Source organism: Pinus tabuliformis, chromosome X, assembly GCF_031772625.1.
Source record: "Pinus tabuliformis cultivar Carrire ecotype Pingquan chromosome X, CPIR1, whole genome shotgun sequence".
NCBI lineage: Eukaryota > Viridiplantae > Streptophyta > Pinopsida > Pinales > Pinaceae > Pinus > Pinus tabuliformis.
Window position 1 is genome coordinate 545,882,347 of NC_142308.1, and position 18,199 is coordinate 545,900,545.

At 42.2% G+C, this 18,199-nt stretch overlaps 1 protein-coding gene across 3 annotated transcripts in view; it reads right to left on the reverse strand.

Annotated features, from left to right (window-relative positions):
• LOC149141154 (nucleotide pyrophosphatase/phosphodiesterase-like) overlaps positions 1-18,199 on the reverse strand; it is a 346,054-nt gene that overhangs the window by 268,993 nt on the left and 58,862 nt on the right. For all 3 annotated transcript variants that reach the window (XM_089453120.1, XM_089453118.1, XM_089453119.1), the window contains exons 2-3: positions 5,486-5,717; positions 5,039-5,149 (exon numbers count right to left, since the gene is read on the reverse strand). In XM_089453120.1, coding sequence (XP_089309246.1) covers positions 5,039-5,149; positions 5,486-5,674 — 300 coding nt within the window. In that variant the 5' untranslated portion in view covers positions 5,675-5,717. The remainder of the gene's footprint in view (positions 1-5,038; positions 5,150-5,485; positions 5,718-18,199) is intronic.

Genomic DNA, 18,199 nt, shown 5'->3' on the forward strand with positions numbered 1-18,199 from the left:
GACAAACTCACTTCCATAGGGGCCACGCTAGATCAGGAGTTCATGGTGAGGACTGCCCTGAATGCAGTCTCCGAGGATTGAGAGACATTTGTCCAAAGCATTTTGGGCAGAGCTAATCTTCCAGGATGGCAAGAGATGTGGGTAGCTCTTCGCCAAGAAGAGATCAGACAGGTGACCAAGGCGGGAAGTAGCAGCAAAGGAGGTCGAATCAAGAAAGATGAGGATGATGCGGCTCTCGCATCTGCGAAACAACAGGGGAAGAGAAAGAAGAAGGAAATCTCCAAGATAAAGTGCTTCCATTGTGGGGAGTTGGGTCATTATGCAACCCAGTGTCCCAGGAAGAAGAATAAGGGAGAGGCTTCTGACTCCAAGGCAGCTCCGGCAAAGGCGGAGAAAGAAGTCGAGGCAAATGACCACTGTGCCATGAGTGCTCATGCACCTCTAGAGAAGAGGTGGGGTGACATCGAGCTGTAGTCAGGAGGACTACAGAAGATGAGGGGCAGGATCCTTGAGGTACCCAAACTCTTGGATCATATCTGGCTATGGGAGCCCCAAATGACAATAGCAGGATGACGGATGTCGGTAGAAGCAAGATGCGGATGGAGCGACAAGGCAGTGCTAGAGTGCAGTGGTCTCTAGCAGTGCAGTGAGGGTTGCAGCAGTGCGAGAGGCACAGAGGTGGTTGCAGCAGTGCAAAAAGGCACAAAGATGGTTGCAGCAGTGCGAGAGGCACAAAGATGTTGCAGCAGCGCAGAGGCAGCAGAGGGAGCACATGATAGCAGCAGAGGTAGCTTCAGCATCAGGGGGCTTCTAGCCTGACAAGGATGTCAGTGGTTGGGTAGATCAGTTACTTACTTCTCAGTAACTAAGTTGCAGTGCAGCAATTAGCAGTGGTAGTGCTATGGGCAGCACGATGCAACATGATGAGAGAGAATTGCAGTGCAGATGTAGTGTTGGGAGGAAGGACCAACAGCAGCACAGATGCAGAGGGAGCTACAGTACAGATGTAGCAATGACAGTGGCAAAGCCATGGGCAGCAGTACAGGAGGCAACAGTGCAGAGGATGTTAGGCAACAGGCCAAGCATCAGAACGAAGTATCGTGCCAGATGATCAGGGTGATGTTCAGTGGTGGAGCATTTTTTAGCACATTCCTCGCTAAGAGGGAGTGTTGATTTGGGGTAGCATCGGATGTGCTCTAGCCATGAAAATTGGTGGAGAGGCTAAAGCACATGAGATCTCCAAGACCCAGAAATGGTTTGGGGAAATTCCACCCGATTAGAGAGATATTAAAATAATTAATATTTTTAATGGGTTCTTAAGTCTAAACTTAGGAAAATAAAAATATTAATGGGTATTAATATAAAACTAGGTGAGAATGTTCTAAAAGACATGGATCAAGCCAAATCTAATCTTAGCCATTGATTAGACATTTAATCTCGGTTGTTAAAGACTCAACAGAAAAAGTATAAGAGGAGGCTTGAGGGTCAATTGGAGATACACCAAAATTGATCAATCAGTTCGATTTTCTAGAGTGGGGTTTGTTGAGAAAATTCGAACAAGTGATCTGAGTTGTAGCGAGGGGCAGTGAGTGCATAGCAGAGAGGCAGAGATAGTGCTGAAGGACCAGCGCAGAGATTGAGGAGGCTACGCAGTGCCAGCAAGAGCCACGCAGAGGGCCAGAGTGACTGCGCAGAGGCTAGCAAGGCCTGCGTGGGTGACGCAGAAGGCCAAAGAGCCAGCGCAGAGTAGCAGAAGGCTAACGCAAGGGGTTTCAGAGTGACGCAGAGGCCAGGAGGGCTGACGCAGAGCCTTAGAGAAGCGTTGGAGAGATTTTCGTGGAGCAGACTTGCTGAATATCTGCTTCTGAAAGAGAGGTATTTTTGCCAAATAGATATCTCTGTTGGGTGAGCCAGTTTGGCACCCTATTTGTACTCAAGAAAGTTGCTTAATAATAAAACCCTCAGAACTGTTGCACCGGTTTTCCCAAGTTGGGTTTTTCCAAGGACAATTGTCCAAAAATAACGGTGTCGCTTGATTTTTGTCTGTTATTTTCAGTTGATGATCTATAGATGGTTGAGACTGCATTTGTGTTTATTTTCAGTATTTATATGGTTAAATAACTTGTTATGAAATAAACCAAATAATGCAGGAAGAATTTCTAACGTGTTAAACTTAGAAATTTCAACAAGTAGAGGGAGCACAAGATAGCAGAAGAGGCAGCTTCAACATCACGAGGCTTCTAGACTAACCGGGATGTCAATATTTGGGAGAAGTCAGTTACTTCTCGGTAATTGAGTTGCAGTGCAGCAATTAGCAGTGGCAGTGTTAGGGGCAGCATGGGCAGCATATTGAGAGGGAGTTGTAGTACAGATGTAGCAGTGGCAGTGGCAGTGTCATGGGCAGCAGTAGAGGGAGCAGCAGTGCAGAGGATGTGAGGCAGCAGGCCAAGCATCAACACAGGTACCGATGCAGAGGATCAATGTGATGTTTCTGTGGTGAAGCATTACTAGAGCACATTCCTCGCTAAGAAGAAGTGCTGATTTTCGGTAGCATCAAATGTGCTCTAGCCATCAAAATTGGTGGAGAGGCTACGGCACATAAGATCTCCAAGACCCAGAAATCGTTTGGGGAAATTCCACCCGAATGGAGAGATATTAAAATAATTAATATTTTTAATGAGATCTTAAGTTGAAACTTAGGAAATTAAAATATTAATGTGTATTAATATAATATGGGTGAGAAAGTTCTAAATAATGAGGATCAAGCCAAATATAATCTTAGTCGTTGGTACTGAAGAAATTCTCATTTCTTCTTGGGTGCAAGCATTCCACAATTGTTCAAAGGTAGGAGCTTCTTTCAAACTATTGAGACATGAAGCAAAAGAACTCCAAGTGGGTGGTAATCCCAATAGAGCAATGATTACTAGCTCCTTCTCCGGTACAATTTTATCTATGGCTTGAATTTCATCTCTAATCCTTGATATCCTTACAAAGAAGGAAGCCACAGTATCATATTTTGTCATCTTTGTAGTCCTTAACTCATTCTTCAAACTTGCTACTTGACTGATGTTCTTGATAGTGAATAGTTTTGACAAAGCTTCATACATTTCTTGAGCATGGTCTATATTGGAAATGTATGGAACAAGATTGTCCTTTATGCTCTCTACCATCAGTGTCATAGCTAATATTTCCAATTCTCTATACTTCACCTTGTCTGCATCACTAGATTCTTCAATAGGTTTCTTCACCTTTCCTCTGACCACATCCAAGACCTTGTTCTTTTCAAGAATGAGGTCAATCCTCTTCTTCCAAGACCTGAAGTTTGATGCTCCTTCTAATTTGTTTTCACTCTTTATTGTGTTAGACATTGTCCTTGAAGATAGTGAGCTTCTTCTCTTATAAGAGCTCCTTATATGATCCCTTGATCAATCCTTTAGACTCCTTCTAGTAGATTCTCAAAACTGCCTTTTTCCTTCTTCACCTTAGCTCTGATACCATGTTAGAAAATCAGAAAGGCGGAAAGATTTTATTATATAGATAATTACTTGTGATTCTTTTATCTTTATGTTCTTCTTTTATATTTTAGTTCATCAAGCAATTACCAAAACAATAACACAATGATAACAAATGTAGGTGGATAACAGGGACAAAACCCCTATCTAGGGGAAAACCCAGTCAACAATTCTTCCATCAATAGTTTCTCGAGGTAATCCAAGACTCTAGACCCAAATAGAGACGTCCTCCACACCAAGTCAGCTCTTAATCCTACTTGCAGATGATAACCCTTTCAAAGCAACTTCAACCTAGCCGCATCAGCAGCAGCTTCGACCCAGTAGCAGTAGCAGCAGCAGCTTCGACCAAACTTGGAAGACTTCGATCTCCCTTGATACACCTCAGAACTGAGTGAGAGTTGTCCCAAAATTTCGATCTTGAGGTCTTCTATCTCCTTCCAGAAACTCGCACTTCTTTCCAACTCTTTTTCTAGCCCTTTACCAACTTCGCACTTTTCCAGCTTCCAACTTCAGAGATCGAACTATGTGAGAGAGAATGAGATGCTCCAAATGAATTCGAACTGCCTTGTATATATAGCCTTCCAGGGAGGTCGAATTACTTGTCTTGAGGCTGACTTGATCTTCTTGAGGCCGACTTGGTGTGGAGGAGACTAAATTCATTTTTGACTCAAAATTAATTCTTTTTACATGATTCAAAAGCCCAAGAAGGGTCTCTTTTAATGTACAATAACTCTAATGACTCAGAACAAATCCTAGAAGTCCTCAAAGGGGACTTTGACCTAAAACTTGATGACCCATGCATGAAACCCATGCTTTAATAAGTCATAATAATAATAATAATATTTTCTTCATTATTTTGATAAGTACATCTCAAATACATTTATGAAGTCTGAACCTAGTTACATATTTCAACAAGTAGCATAAAGACAAGTTTCCTCAACTAGCTCGTTTTATGTTTCCTTGAGGCTCCATTGATTCAAACCCTGAACCTACAAATGATGTCTGGTGGATGCCCCCCATGGGTCTAGAAGATCCTCCTCCCAGAGTGAGAAAGATTCCTCTCCTACATATGCTACTTGGTTTCTAGAGTTCTCTTAGTTTGTGTGAAAACAAGCCAAACTCTTATTTTGGTTTATGTTAGTTAGAACTTTTGTTCAGTTTATAATTTTAATTATTCATCCACTCAAACCAAACAACATGTAATCACTGTTCAAGCGTAGAAGATAATTAATGTCCACAAATGACCAAAAAATAGGTTAATGGGACTCAAAAGTACAACAATCATGATAAGTAGTGGGAGTGCAAAAGGGACTCTTAAAAGCTAAAAGAGCAAGTAAATAAGCTATATAATAGAAACAGCAAAAGAAAAACTAAATGGATATATCCATCAATACAATATAAGAGTGGCCCAGTCCACAATCTGAGTAGAAGTAGAAATAGAGGCAAAAGTGGAGGAAAAAGAAGCCTCGGGACACACACATAGGGTGAAGAATCAAGATACCACCATAACATAGGAGGAAACTCACAGGGACAGGGCCTATGCACTGTTGGAGGATGTCTTCAAGAGATGATCCAGCACTAAAAGGGCCTTGTTGGGTGATCCCGGTACGCAGATCAGAACAATCTGACGATGTGCCCTGCACATTCATGCCAATTTTGTATCAATGGTTAAAGGAGGCATTTTATTTGAAAAAGAAAAACATTTGGAGAACACACTCCAATGAGGCCAATAAAGCCATTAACCAAAGTTCCATTCACTCTTGTCGTGGTCTGTTACACTCAAATAGTATATTTCAAAAGGCATAATGCACGGTGCAAGTCCTAGGTGGTTTTTGTGGAATAGATATCCATTTGACATGGTACGTAAGCTTAAGTATGTATTATGTGAAGTAGGCAATGTTTTATAACCAACTTCCAAAAATTAAAAAATTCAAGGATGGGCATGTGAGAAGGGAGAGAGAATAGAATAGTACCTGCATACCAAGAACATTGGGGCTAGCTTCAATATGAGCGGAGTGGTCTATTTCAACAAAGGCCTTATCAAGTTGAATTTTTGAAAATGGGTTATCAGTGTGGATCCTAAATTCCTCAAATCCCTTCACCTTTAGCCCTGACAAGAGTAAGCTTAGCAGCACAGCAACTACCCACCAGATATTCCCCATTGTAGCCGCCTCCTTTCTTCCAGCACTATGCAAATCCCTTTCCCTAAATGCAAACAACAACCATGAAGATCAGTCACAAAAGAAGCCATTAACTCACTACAAAAAACAAATCACAAACCAGAATTTCACTGCACAATTGAAGGTTGCATTTTTTCAATACAAAAACATAATATTCATAGATTCCATTTCCCATCACAAATGCTAGTTGAAAGAATAAGATATAACATTTCAAGCTCACAGTCGAGCACTTCAATGTGAAATAGGTGAACTTACAAACTTCATATTCTAATAACACTGTTGTAGAAATGTAGTGAGTACCACTCATCCCATACTGTTATTTGTTTATTTAAAAATACTATATCAATCACAATATTCTAAAGAAAATATTGTGGTTAGCTAAAGTCTGTTCAATAGTGTTCACAGTCAGGTCAACATGACAATGTGTACTAAGTGAACTTTACCAAAGTAGCTTTCGCTACAAGATACGAGGGTGGAGAAGGGTAAGCTCCCAACCATTTTGACCAACCCAACAGCCACAATGCTAATATTTAATACTTCTGCCAAACATTGGTCTCAAAACTTCCATCCCCAAATTGAGTGGAAAGAGATCTCGACCTCTCGCTCCTTGAAAAGCTCCGAGAAAGCCATTTGGATCCTTGATTCCAAGCTTCCCACGTGCTTTTAATGATGAAGAATCCTTGAATTTTCAAGAGATGAGGGGCTGATATAATGTCACATAAACAGTCCCTGGACTTCAATGTGAAATCAATCAGACTATCCACTTAGCAACCAGAAAATTTGATATTTGGAATTCAGAAAAAGGACGTTGATTGAGTGGAGGACGTTTGCAGAAACAAAGCTTTGATACCTATGGATTGTGATGCTATTAGCAAGGTCTAGTGTCTCCTTCCAGTGAAGGATCTTTTCAAAATGAATAACATCCTACGAAGGCCTATTTAGTGAAACTGGCAGTGAGCTTCAGAGAAGCCCACTAACAATTATAGCATCAAAATGTTGGACCTTATGCATAAAAGGACACCCGTGGCCCTTCATTGAATCCACGATGGTTTTCCTCAAACCTGCAGTTTTGGGGGATTACTCATTGAAGTGTGGCCTTATCAAGTCTCTTCCAAAATTTGAGTACTTGCATGGTTGGTGATTTATCAAGGGTTTCCTATTGAAGCCAAACTTGCTAAGAGTAGTTTCACAAATAAGAAATTTCTAATTTGTGCTAAAAGTGAGGCATTCAAACATATTTTATGGGAGTGCTAGTTTGCTTACCAGTGTTGGGAACATGTCCAACAGATGTTGTCTTGCAATTTTAAGGGTATGACTCATTGGAGAGCAGTTTTGTTTGGTGATTCCAAATTTCCAACTGACTCGATCTCTCCCCTTTTGTTGGCATGTGACATTTTGTTCAAATCACAACAATGTTTCCTCTTTGGAAAATGATTCGTGTGTGTATTTTTTATGGCTACGATAGTACTATCTCCTCATTCCAAAAGTTATGGCAGGATGAAATATATACCCAAGTCAAGGAAAAAGGTGTTCTGCTCATTAGGGATTCCAAAAATGTGTCAATGACTGCATATACAGACCTTGTTGCAGCTCTCACTGCAGTAAGGAAATTGTATCATTGATTGTATATTATTTTCTTGGCTTGTGCTTATTATTTTGTTTGTATATATGGTTTTTTTAATTAATATAAGTTGTGTTGCCTCAAAATCTAGCAGGTCTTGTGAGTGGCCTCACAAGACAAGGACTAGACCAAAGGACAACACTATGAGGTGTTGGCCCACTATCACCACAGGCAACACCTCCTGCTCTTTAGTCGATTTTCACCACAAGGGAGGCTTCCCTATGTAGGTCACCTAATGGATGTTCTAAGGCTAAGGTTTAGAGATGACAAGGATAGGCTCAGGAAAAGTGCTTAGCATAAGAACAAGGCTCAACTAGCAAGGAAAAGGTAAAGCGTGCCCTCCAAAGACCTATCTAGGGCACAAGTGACCTAGGGTTTATGTTAGTTTTTGTAGCATCAGAGGTGTTCTAGTCTCGAAACTTTGTGGAGAGGCTAAAACACAAGAGTTCTACATAATCTAGAAATCATTTCTGGAAATTCCACCTAGAAGTGTCTCAATTAGATTATTAGTCTATTTTTAAATATTTCCTAAGTCTAAACTTAGAAAAGGGGGTTAATTAAGCAGTGTTAATTGCGAAAAGTGTGAATCATCTAGAAACTCACCCAGATCGATCCAGAAATGATCTCGGCTATCGATTATGTTTTAATCTTGGTCGATGGAGTCCCAACTAGAGATTATAAGAGGAGATCAATGGGTAGATGGAGAACACACTTGAGATTGATTTCCTTGGGCAGTTCAATTTTCCAGAGAGCAACAGTGGTTGTTGGAAGAGTTTGAGCTACAGAAGGGAAGCAAAGATAGAGAGGGGCAGGGACAGTGAGTCCGGAGGAAGATTTTCCAGATCCGGAGAGTACATTGCAGGGAGGAATAGATAGCCATAGAGAGGTTGCGCAAGGGTTGCACAGAAGCCTCTAAGAGGCAGTTCGATTTGCAAATTTGGGAAGTCCTTTCAGAGTTTTGGAGGCAAGAAAATTTCACAGAGGCCAGGAGAAACGCTTCCAGAGTCTATGGCAAGCTTAAGACGCAGCTCAGTGTCAGATCCAAGCAGCACGGATTTGTGCCTACGCAAAGCCTGCGCAGAGGGTGACACAGGGTAATTCTTGGAGGGGTTTCAGAGGCTAGTCTTTAGTGCCGGATTGCTTATGGGGTGAAGAAAATTCCACACTAGATTTTTGCCAGTATTTTTTTTTGTAGGATTTCTAGTTTTTAGTATCAAGATTGTACTCAGATTATTTCACTGTTGCTTGATAATATAAAACCCTCAATTGCTGCACCGGTTTTCCCAAGTTGGCTTTTTCCGGGGACTAATCCAAAAAAAATTGTCAAATTTATTGTGTGTGTGCTAGTATTTTCTCAGTTTCTAGTTTATCTTACACAGAATTTAATTGGTGAAAATTGCAGTTGCGAATTATCTGTTGTTTGTGTAGGCAAATAAACTGTTAATTAATCTACAGTTCAAAGAATAATTTCCAGTTGTTGCAATAGTTGAAAATTTCACATGGTATTAGAACAAGGTTGATCGGGCCAGACCCCACCCCTTTTCTTCAGGGAGATCTTCATTCCATGCCTTCTTTTTTATATTCTTTTGGATTCAGGCACCCAGGCCCATTGGAATTAGTCGGGTCAATCATCGCATCATCAAGGTCAGGCAAGGTAAAGGTCAAAGTCTCTCGCTATCCCCGTCGAGAATAAGGCCGAACAAACACAGAGAAAAAGGGAAAGGACAACAAAGGGGGGATTAGATGAGAGAACGATGCACGTCGATAACCAAGAGAAGTAATGGGGCCAAAGAATACAAGAGATATGAGGGTGGTCTCATCTAAGGGCAGAATGGCTAGATATAAGGGGCTTGCCGCTTGGATGACATGATGTGAGGGTAAGATGAGAGGAGAGTGGAGGGACGAAGTGAAGGTTGAGGGAAGGCAGGGCAGGTTCCACCACACTGGCCGATTGACATGCAGATACTACTCTACTGACTTCAGGGACCTTATCTCGGTATTGTAAAGAATTAGATCTTCGAATTTAGCTTTGTTTCCCTAGATGTGCGTTTCGAAGCAGATTTGTTATATACGTAATATTAGCATGTCGTGTTTCGCGTTGATTCGGGTTTCATCAACGATGAAATAGATGGGAAGCAAGCCGAGTAACTAAGTGGTGAGATACCTATTTGTTTCGTGAAAATTTCATAGTGGGTGGGCTGGGCTGACCCGGAGTTATGATAGTTCTAAACTTACCCCTACCCAAAATAGAGGAATAACCTTTCCCCCCGGGAGGGTATATTTTGCTAAAGGTTGCGGAACGAAGGCCAACCTATCTTCTCCAGGCAAGAAAAGGAAGGCCACATTGGGTGCGTGGAAAGCCGAGAAAGAAGGGAATGGATGCTCATCCGACCATAATAGATAGTTAGCCAAAGGCAGGAGGAAGGCCTATCACCCGACCATAGAGTGCGTAGAAGGCTAGGTTGAGTGCGTGGAAAGAAAGCCAGTTGAGGGCTTGCCTACATTAGTCTGTCTCCCGTATATGTATCCTTCCCTTAAAGTATTTGTCTCCCTGAAAGCTAAGTCACATGACACGAAGACACGAGACACGGAGGACACGTAAATACGAGTATTCAATGCGAAACGCAGCGACCTGGAAACAGGACACGGGGGACACGTTTTATATATATATATATATATATATATATATACTGAAATATAGTTTTTTATGCATATTAAATTGCAAGTTGCAGCTTATCTAATCAAATTAAAATATAATTACTTCTCAAAGTTCATAGTTCACTTAAAAAAAAAAATAGAATCAAAATTTACTATTTAGAAATTAGAATGTGATATGCTTGGTCTTGATTCTTGAATATTCAATGTTCATTGTTCATGTACAACTTACAAGCACATAAGAAAATAACTAAAGTCTAATCCTATTGATTTCCTCTGCCCCTCTTGCGAGAAAATGCCACAGCTTTCGCTTTCCCTCTATATGTAGATGTTGGTGCTGGTGGAGTTGGCAGTGGAGTTAGCTATGCTCCAGACGCTGAAGAACTAGAAGTAGGAGCTATAGGAGGTAGACCACGTCCTCTACTGGTGGCAGGGGTAGCCCGGGTAGGTGGTGTCACCTGGAAACATTACAATCTCCCAATCCTGAAATCCTGAAAAACTAATAAGTTTGCTGCATTTTGAATGAAATCTAAAATTCTACTTTCTCCATATGAAATCCAATGAGGCCGGAACCACTCTCAAACATCCTGAGTCATTTCATGGTAATGTTAAAAATTTAAGTAAAAGGATGAAAATGAAGATTAAGGAGAATGTCACTTTTACTTTAAGAATTTAACATTACCATGAATAGCATATCAATACTAGGGCCTAGACTTGATCATTAAGCTGCCCCACTCAAGAATTATTTGTTTCTCTAAAAAAAATTGCAGCGTATGCAGGCAATGTTTTCTATCAACGGAATACGCATTTTCCAGATGCAGGACATGACGAAAACTGGCGAATACGTTTTACATTTTACAGGACACGATGAAAAACGTTTTCGACACGTTTTAGGGCCGTTTTCGTGTCCGACACGTAAAATACGGGACACGGGACCTTGGAGGACGTGTCTTGTGACTTAGCCTAAAAGTAATTGTTATGACTAGCAAGAAAGAAATTCATTGACATTCAATAAGTGGTGAAGACCTTTCCTTCGTTTCCATCATTATAAAACCTTAACTGTTGTCAACGTTAAGTTGGGGTTGATCGAACGACTGCGCCCCTTGCCAAGCTCGTTGCCTTGCCTTACAACCTCTATGCTATATGTACCTGATTGCCTTACAACTTGCCACATTACTGCTTTATACATAACCTCCTGGAGATACAATGCCTAACTCACGCTACACACCCGATATTTTGGTTACCTGCATTTACTTACGAGAAATCCCTGATGAACAAACCAATGCTTTAGATACGTTGCGTTGTTGCCAACAAAGCAAGCAAGTTCCATACACTGTTTAGACGTGGGAAACCACACCAAGCAAGCAATCAGATCGAACGGATCGAGACCATGAACCTCGGGGAATAGGATCGGATGGAACGCTGCCTTTTAACAAATCGGGCTTACTCTTTAGGACTATTTGCCATAAGTTTCATTCTTTATCACTGCTGCGGGGTTAAGGCACCCAGGACAAAGGCGGAAGCACTTTTGTAATTCATCGAGTTTCCAAGGTAGCAAATATTGAGAATTTGTTATTTCTCTATATATTAATTATATATGTAATAACACAAGTAGATGTAACAGCAAGCAAATATGGCTAGCCATTGAAATTCACTTTAGAGCCATTGGTGGGGACTAACCCCTTATAAGGTTTCAATTGTTGCGTAAGCGTGCTCAAATGGCCTTTGAAGAGGTTTTGACCTAACCCGGCCTAAGCTTATCACTGCCCTACCTGCTAACTATAGCCTGTCTTGGAACTCTGCCCAACAGCTAGTAACACACTTTTATCACTCGGTATAAATTGACTCATTGATTGAAGGCTTGAAGAATTATTTATTTATTGGGGGGTTGGTGGTTGTGAGTAGGAAAAATTGTTTATGGAACTACCTGAAATAAATGAGTTCAACAGCTATACCTTATTTTTCTGAGAAAGCGTGAGAAGCAATCCTGTTAGAGCAAGGTTGTATAGAACGTATAGGGTGGTGGGCGCATAACTATGATGGCGGACTCGATCGAAAGGGCGGGCACCATAGCCTTTGGAGACATCATATGGGTTGGGAGAGGCTAGAGTTAAGGTTAGCCCAGCCCAATAGAGGAGTTGAACTTCTTGTGAGTTTCTTATTTTGCATAGCATGGCTTTCATAGTATGACCAGTCGGACGCCTCCAACTCGTAGCTACGAAGAGGGAGAAATCCATTGTTCAGAGGGAGCAGCAACACAATTTCTCCAGGGTTTGCGCAGGGCCTACACAGGCAGTGTGAGTGGCAGAGCGAAAATTAGATTTCCAGTTGCAGAGTCGTAGGAAAAGTTCACACTGCTCAGAGCATAACTCTAGAAGGCAGAGGTAGAGCCAAAAAGCATTTCCAGAGAGCAACGTGGCAGAATCGTTGAGCAGATTTGAGCGGAAGAGGAAGAGAAAGGGCACACACACAGAGAATTTCTCTCAGAGAGTTTCTAGCTTAGAAATCCGATTTTTCCCAGTTGTTGTAGCCAGTTTTTTCTCACTTCAGAAGGGAGTGCGAATAGCATATTCAGTAGCCAAACAGAGGAAGAGGGAGATTTTCGATCAGATTCAGCGATGGCCACAGTTGAGCTTAGAGATCAGAATACGTTAGAGAGAGCCTCCAACTTTGTCATCTAGATGGCTAGAATGTCTTTCCTTCTGGATGAATATGGCTTGAAAGCCTATGTAGATAATGTGGTGGCAATTCCCCAGGATGCAAATCAACAGTCAACTAAAGGAATACAGGAAGGAGATGGTGAAGGCAAAGCAGTTGATCTTGGATAGAGTCTGGGACCATATGGTCTCACATGTGTCTGGCAAGAATACTGCCAAGGAGATGTGGGATGCTCTCGACCAACTATATCAAAGTTCGTCTGAGCAATGGAAGATGTTCCTGCAAGAGAAGTTGAGAAGTATCAAGATGCAGAAGGGAGAAGGCATAGATCCCTTCCTCAACAGGATTCAAGAGGTCCGTGATCAGCTTGCAGCCATTGTGAGGCACCTCAACCGACAAAGCTTGTACAGTTGGCACTGAACAGTGTCTCGGAGGAATGGCAAGTCTTTGTCCAAAGTATCTTAGGCCGAGACAACTTGCCTAGATGGGATAAGATGTGGTCAGCATACAGCAGGAGGAGTTGAGGCGAGCTCTATTGAAGAGTTCCATTAGCGTAAGCAGTAGCAAGGGTGCGAAAGGTGAGAAGGAAAAGGAGAATGTGGCCCTAGCATCAAAGGGTTCCAGTCAAGGACAGGGGGAGAAGAAGAAGAAGAAGGACAAGCAGGAGAAGCAGGACCAAGCGGCAACATCCGCAGAGATAGATAAGTTGTCCTCCAGGTTAGATGAAGATTTTGTTATGTTTGTAGCTATACCTCCAGGAGAAAGGTAGGGCAATATGGAGTTATAGTCCCAGAGTTGCAGACTTGGGAAGGGTCCATTGAGGTGTCCTCCTCATGGATCATTACCTAGCTAAAGTGGCCCACAGTATTCAATAGCAGGATGGATTAGCGTCAATTGATGCAGTTAGATTCCGGAGTGACAGTTTAAGACTAGCAGCAATCAGTGCTGAGGAGCACAGTGTAGCGTTGACAGCAAAGCAGGAGGTTCAGTAGCAGAGTCAGCAGCAACACAGATTCCTTAGTGGACAGTGTAAAGGCTAGTAGTAGTCAAATACTCAGGAGACAGATGCATCACATAGACATAGTTGATTCAGTATATAGGATGCTTCTCAATTGTAGTAGTTGCAGTTGCAACAACAACAAATGAGAGGGAGTTGCAGTGCAAATGCAAGGTTAGAAGCAGTGTAGCAGTGTCAGCAGGAGCACAAATGCAGCATCATAGTTGTACAATGTTGATTTGGGGTAGCATCGGATGTGCTCTAGCCATGAAAATTGGTGGAGAGGCTAAAGCACATGAGATCTCCAAAACCCAGAAATGGTTTGGGTAGATTCTAACCAGTTTGGGAGATATTAAAATAATTAATATTTTTAATGGAGTTCCTAAGTCTAAACTTACGAAAAATAAAATATTAATGGGTATTAAAATAAAACTGGGTTAGAAGGTTGCAAAAGTCATGGATCAAGCCAAATCTAATCTTAGCTGTTGATTAGAGATTTAATCTCAGTCGTTGAAGGACCAACAGGAAAAGTATAAGAGGAGGCCTGAGGGTCAGTTGGAGAACACACTGAGGGAGACCAGTCAGTTCGATTCATGGAGCGGGGTTAGCTAAGAAATTCGAACTAGTGGTCTAGAGAATAACAAGAGGTAGAGGGTACGGAACAGAGAGTCAAGAACAGCACCAGAGGACCAGCGTAGAGGTTAGAGAGGCAGACACAGAGCCTATCAGGCAGACGCAGAAGTAGTAGAACAACGCAATCACTGGAGGGCCTGCGTGGGTGACACAAAGAGGCCCAGTGTTGACGCAAAGAGGCAGGAGCTGACACAGAGGGTTTGGGAGCTGCGCAGAGGCCAGCAAGCCTGACGCTAAGACTGGGAGAAGTGTTGGAGAATTTTTTCTCTGTTGGGTAAGCCAGTTTGGCACCCAGTTGTACTGAAGAATTGTTTGATAATAAAAATACTCCTCTGCAGCACCGATTTTCCCACATTGGGTTTTTCTGGGGACAATTGTCCCAAATATCTGTGTTGATGTGTCTGATTCGTGTGCATGTATTTGTTTCTGTATTATGGTGTGATATCTGCAGCAAAATTTATTTTAATGTTTACTGAAGGGTTTTCGTAAATAACTTATTGGGAAATAAGTAGGTAAAATAAATCAGTTGTTGCAGTGATAGAATTTTCACAGTGGTTGGTGGGCAGTGGTTTCTAGTCACGATGGCCAAACATCAGCAGCATACAGAGGGTGATACAGAGAGAGGGTGTTGTAGCAGTGGTACAGCACTAAAACACCTTCTTCGCTAAGAGGGAGTGTTAGTTTTTGTAGCATCGGAGATGTTCTAGTCTTGAAACTTTGTGGAGAGGCTAAAACATAGGAATTCTCCATAACCCATAAATTGTTTCTGGAAATTCCACCTAAAAGTGTCTCAATTAGATTATTAGCCTATTTTTAAATATTTCCCAAGTCTAAACTTAGGAAAAGGGGTTAATTAATCAGTATTAATTGAAAAATGTGTGAATCATCTAGAAACTCACACGGATCGATCCAGAAATTATCTCAGCCATCGATTATGTTTTAATCTTAGTCGTCGGAGTGCCAACTGGAGATTATAAGAGGAGAGCGATGGGTAGATGGAGAACACACACTTGAGATCAATTTCCTTGGGCAGTTTGATTTTCCAGAGAGCAGCAGCAATTGCCAGAAGAGTTTGAGCTACAGAAGGGAAGCAGAGACAGAGAGGGGCAAGGACAGTGAGTCAGAGGAAGATTTTCCAGATCCATAGAGTACATTGCAGAGAAGCAGAGATAGCCACAGAGAGGCTATGCAGAAGCCTCTAAGAGGCAGTTCGATTTGCAGATTCAGGAATTCGTTTCAGATTTTCAGAAAATTTCACAAAGGTCGGGAGAAACATTTCCAGAGTTAGTGGTAGGCTGAAGAGGCAACTCAGTGTGAGATCCAAGCAGTTCGATAGCCACAAAGAGGCTACGCAGAAGCCTCTAAGAGGCAATTCGATTTGCAGATTCAGGAATTTGTTTCTGAGTTTTAGAAAATTTCATAGAGGCCAGGAGAAACGTTTCCAGAGTTAGTGGTAGGCTGAAGAGGGAGCTCAGTGTGAGATCTAGGCAGTACGGATTTGTGCCTACACAAAGGGTGACGCAGGGTAATTCGTGGAGGGGTTTCAGAGGCCAGTCTTTAATGTCGAATTGCTTGTGGGGTGAGGAAAATTCCTCACTAGATTTTTGCCAGTATTTTGTCTGTGGAATTACCATTTTTCGTCATCTAGATTGTACTCGGATTATTTCACTATTGCTTGATAATATAAAACCCTCTGCTACTGCACCGGTTTTCCCAAGTTGGGTTTTTCCAGGAACTTTAGTCCAAAAATAATTGTGTCAAATTTATTGTCTGCCAGTATTTTCTCAGATTCCAGTTTATCTTCCACAAAATTTAATTGGTGAAAATTGTAGTTGTGAACTATTTGTTATTTGTGTAGGAAAATAAAATGTTAATTAATTTACAGTTAGAAGAATAATTTCCAGATGATGCAATAGTTGAAAATTTCACATGGTACTAGAGCAAGGTTGATTGGATTAGTAGCTCAAAGACGAAGAGGGAGAAATTTGTTGTTCAGAGGGAGCAGCAGCACATTTTCTCCAGGGTCTCCGCAGGGCCTATGCAGACAGTGTGAGTGGCAGAGTTTAAGCTCAATTTCCAATTGCAGAGTGGCAAGAAAAGTTTGAACTACTCAGAGCAGAACTCCAGCACGCAGAGATAGAGCCGGAAAGCATTTTCGAAGAGCAGTGCAGCAAAATCGTTGAGCAAATTCAAGTGGAAGAGGAAGAGAACGGGCACACACAGAGAGTTTCTCTAAGAGGATTTCTGGCCTAGAAATCTGATTTTTCCCCATTGCTACAGGCAATTTTTTCTCACTCCAAAAGGGAGTATGAATAGCACTCAACAGCCAAGCAGAGGAAGAGGGATATTTTCAATCAGATTTAGAGATGGCCATAGCTAGGCTTAGAGATCAGGATAGGTTGGAGGGAGCCTCCAACTTTGTCATCTGGAAGGCTAGGATGTCCTTCCTTCTGGATGAATATGGTCTGAAAGCCTATGTAGATAATGTGGTGGCATTTCCCCGGGATGCAAATCAGCTGAAGGAATACAGGAAGGAGATGGCGAAGGCAAAGCGGTTGATCCTAGATGGAGTCCAGGACCATATAGTCTCGCATGTATCTGGCAAGAATACTGCCAAGGAGATGTGGGACACTCTCGACTAGCTATATTAGAGTTCTTTCAAGCAACGGAAGATGTTCCTGCAAGAGAAGTTGAGAAGCATCAGGATGAAGAAGGGTGAAGGCATAGATTCCTTCCTCACCAGGATTCAGGAGGTTCGTGATTAGCTTGTAGCCATTGGGGAGGCATCTCAACCGACAGAGCTTGTACGGTTGGCATTGAACAGTGTCTCAGAGGAGTGGCAAGTCTTTGTCCAAAGTATCTTGGGCCGAGACAACTTGCCTAGATGGGACAGGATGTGGTCAAACCTACAGCAAGAGGAGTTGAGGCGAGCTCTATTGAAGAGCACCATCAACGGAAGCAGCAACAAGGGCGTGAAGGGTGAGAAGGAAGAGGAGAATGTGGCCCTCGCATTAAAGGGTCCCAGTCAGGGATAGGGGAAGAAGAAGAAGGACCAATCCAAGGTCAAGTGCTTCAGGTGTGGTGAGCTTGGCCACTATAGTACCCAGTGTCTTCCCAGGAAGAAGGACAAGCAAGATAAGCACGACCAAGCAACAACATCCGTAGAGATAAATAAGTTGTCCTCCAGGATGGAAGAAGATTTTGCTATGTTTGCAGCTATACCTCCAGGAGAAAGGTGGGGCAATAAGGAGTTATAGTCCCAGAGTTGCAAACTTAGGCAGGGTCCATTGAGGTGTCCTCATCATGGATCATTACCTAGCTACAGGGGCCCACAGTATTCAGTAGAAGGATGGATCAGTGTCAGTTGATACAGTCAGATTCTAAAGTGACAATTGCAGACTAGTAGCAGTCAAATGTTGAGGAACACAATGTAGTGTTGACAGCAGAGCAGGAGGCTCAGTAGCAGAGTCAGCAGTAGAGCAGATCCCTTAGTGGACAACGCAGAGGCTAGTAGCAATCAGATGCTTAGGAGACAGATGCAGCACAGAGACATAGTTGATTCAGTATTTAGGATGCTTCTCAGTTGCAATAGTTCCAGTGGCAGTAGCAACAGATGAAAGGGAGTTCCAGTGCAGATGCAGAGTTGGCAATAGTGTAGCAGTGTTAGCAGCAGCACAAATGCAGCATCAGAGTTGCGTAATGGTTGGTGGGCAATGCCAGTCAGTCACAATGGCCAAACATCAGCAGCGTATAGAGGGTGATACAGACACGAGGTGTTGTAGCAATAGTACAACACTAGAACACCTTCCTCGCTAGGACGGAGTATTAGTTTTTGTAGCATCGGAGGTGTTCTACTCTTAAAACTTTGTGGAGAGGCTAAAACATAGGAATTCTCCATAACCCAGAAATCGATTCTGGTAATTCCACCTAAAAGTGTCTCAAT